At 46.6% G+C, this 1453-nt stretch overlaps 1 protein-coding gene across 2 annotated transcripts in view; it reads left to right on the top strand.

The window, feature by feature from the left end:
- Positions 1 to 1439, top strand: part of LOC103460665 (zinc finger CCCH domain-containing protein 13-like) — an 18345-nt gene extending 16906 nt beyond the window's left edge. For both annotated transcript variants that reach the window (XM_008402939.2, XM_008402941.2), the window contains exon 3: positions 365 to 1439. In XM_008402939.2, the coding sequence (XP_008401161.1) occupies positions 365 to 486 (122 nt within the window). In that variant the 3' untranslated portion in view covers positions 487 to 1439. The remainder of the gene's footprint in view (positions 1 to 364) is intronic.
- The last annotated feature ends 14 nt before the right edge of the window (positions 1440 to 1453 follow it).

The following is a 1453-nucleotide window of genomic DNA, read 5'->3' as shown; positions in this document are numbered from 1 at the left end:
TCAGTCAGTCAGTCTTTATTGTCATTGTACAGAAGGACAATGACATTTGCATAAGTACAGCCCCTCCCAAGAAAAGACAAACCCATAACATGATACATGGGTGGACGGGTTCCTGAGCCTGCAGCCACAGGGGGTGATGGCGGATGGGGGTCCCAGCACAGACCGGCCAGGTGAGCGACGTGGCCGGTCGCATCAACCAGGTCGCTGTATCAGGGAAAAAGCGGAGGGCAACAAGTTGAAGGGGGAGTTGTGACCATCCATCTGTCCATCCGTCCAGTCCTTKGGACAGGGTTCTAATGAAACCCATCAGGTGAACCCTGAGCTGTCTGGTTCTCATGTGTCTCCTGCTTGCTGGTACTTTCAGGCGTTAGCAGCAGATCCCAGGTCAGTCTGGAGCTGAATGCGATGACACCAACCGACACCGACAGGTCAACTAGTGACTGGTCAACCAAATCTGCCAGCACCCCCACTGCTGGACCGAGGTAATTCCTGAACAAAGATMGTTTTTGTTAGTTACTCTGTCTGATATATTTMTTCATAAAYGTTTTCATCTTGCATTGTTTTGTATCCGTTTTAATTTAAATTTTGGAATATTGATTTCTCACACTGAAAAACTCTTWCCACTGCATATGTAATTAAATTCAGAAACATATGGAAGCTAAACATGGAGCCTKGAGGCACACCACAAATGTAGCTGAAAGGTTCTAACATTGTTCTTCAAAAGGTATTCAGACTGATATTGGACGTGCTTCAGTTATGAAGACATAACAGGTTTTCAGTGTTTTCCTGATTGGACAGTAAACAACACCATCCACCAGGCTGGCAGCTCCTGTCCCAGGATGGACATGATCCAGGTTATGCTGCACACTGTTAGGTGCTTGTCCAGACGTTTTGGGTCCAGTAAAGTTCTGGTTCCAGGAGACCTCACTCTTCTGATTAAACACCTGACTGGAAGTTCCTGACTTGCTGTATCTGCAGCATTTCTGTTCATTTAGCAAAATGAGGAAATGACACTGAAGTTAATTTCAATGCCACAAWAAGCTACTTTGAAATGATGGGATGTCTGTAAAAATCCCTTCATAAGCCTTTGATGAGTCAGCCTCGAATGTGCAGTCAGAATATGGTTCATATTGTTCTGGGAACGTTTATCCAGAACMAACAATACGAACAAMATGAACCATGGCTCTGAGAACAGGTGTCAGGAGCAGACAGACTGAGAGACACAGAGGAAAGTCAGAGGAAAGTGATTGAATCTGCAGTGGTTGGGGAAGGACTGCCTGAAAATGGGCTTGGTGGCAATCAGCGTCCTGATAAGCGCCCTGCCAGTGGCTAATGAAGGCAGACACACGTCCCAGCCACGAGCTGCCGCTGATCAGCTACCTGTCTACCTGAGCATGACATCATCAAGGTGAAAGCATGGCCTTGGCCTCACTAAGTAGGTTGGTACTGTTCT

This window comes from Poecilia reticulata, unplaced genomic scaffold (genome assembly GCF_000633615.1).
Source record: "Poecilia reticulata strain Guanapo unplaced genomic scaffold, Guppy_female_1.0+MT scaffold_273, whole genome shotgun sequence".
NCBI classification, from domain to species: Eukaryota; Metazoa; Chordata; class Actinopteri; order Cyprinodontiformes; family Poeciliidae; genus Poecilia; species Poecilia reticulata.
Note: the sequence above shows the minus strand (reverse complement) of the source record. Positions and strands in the feature narration are given on the sequence as shown.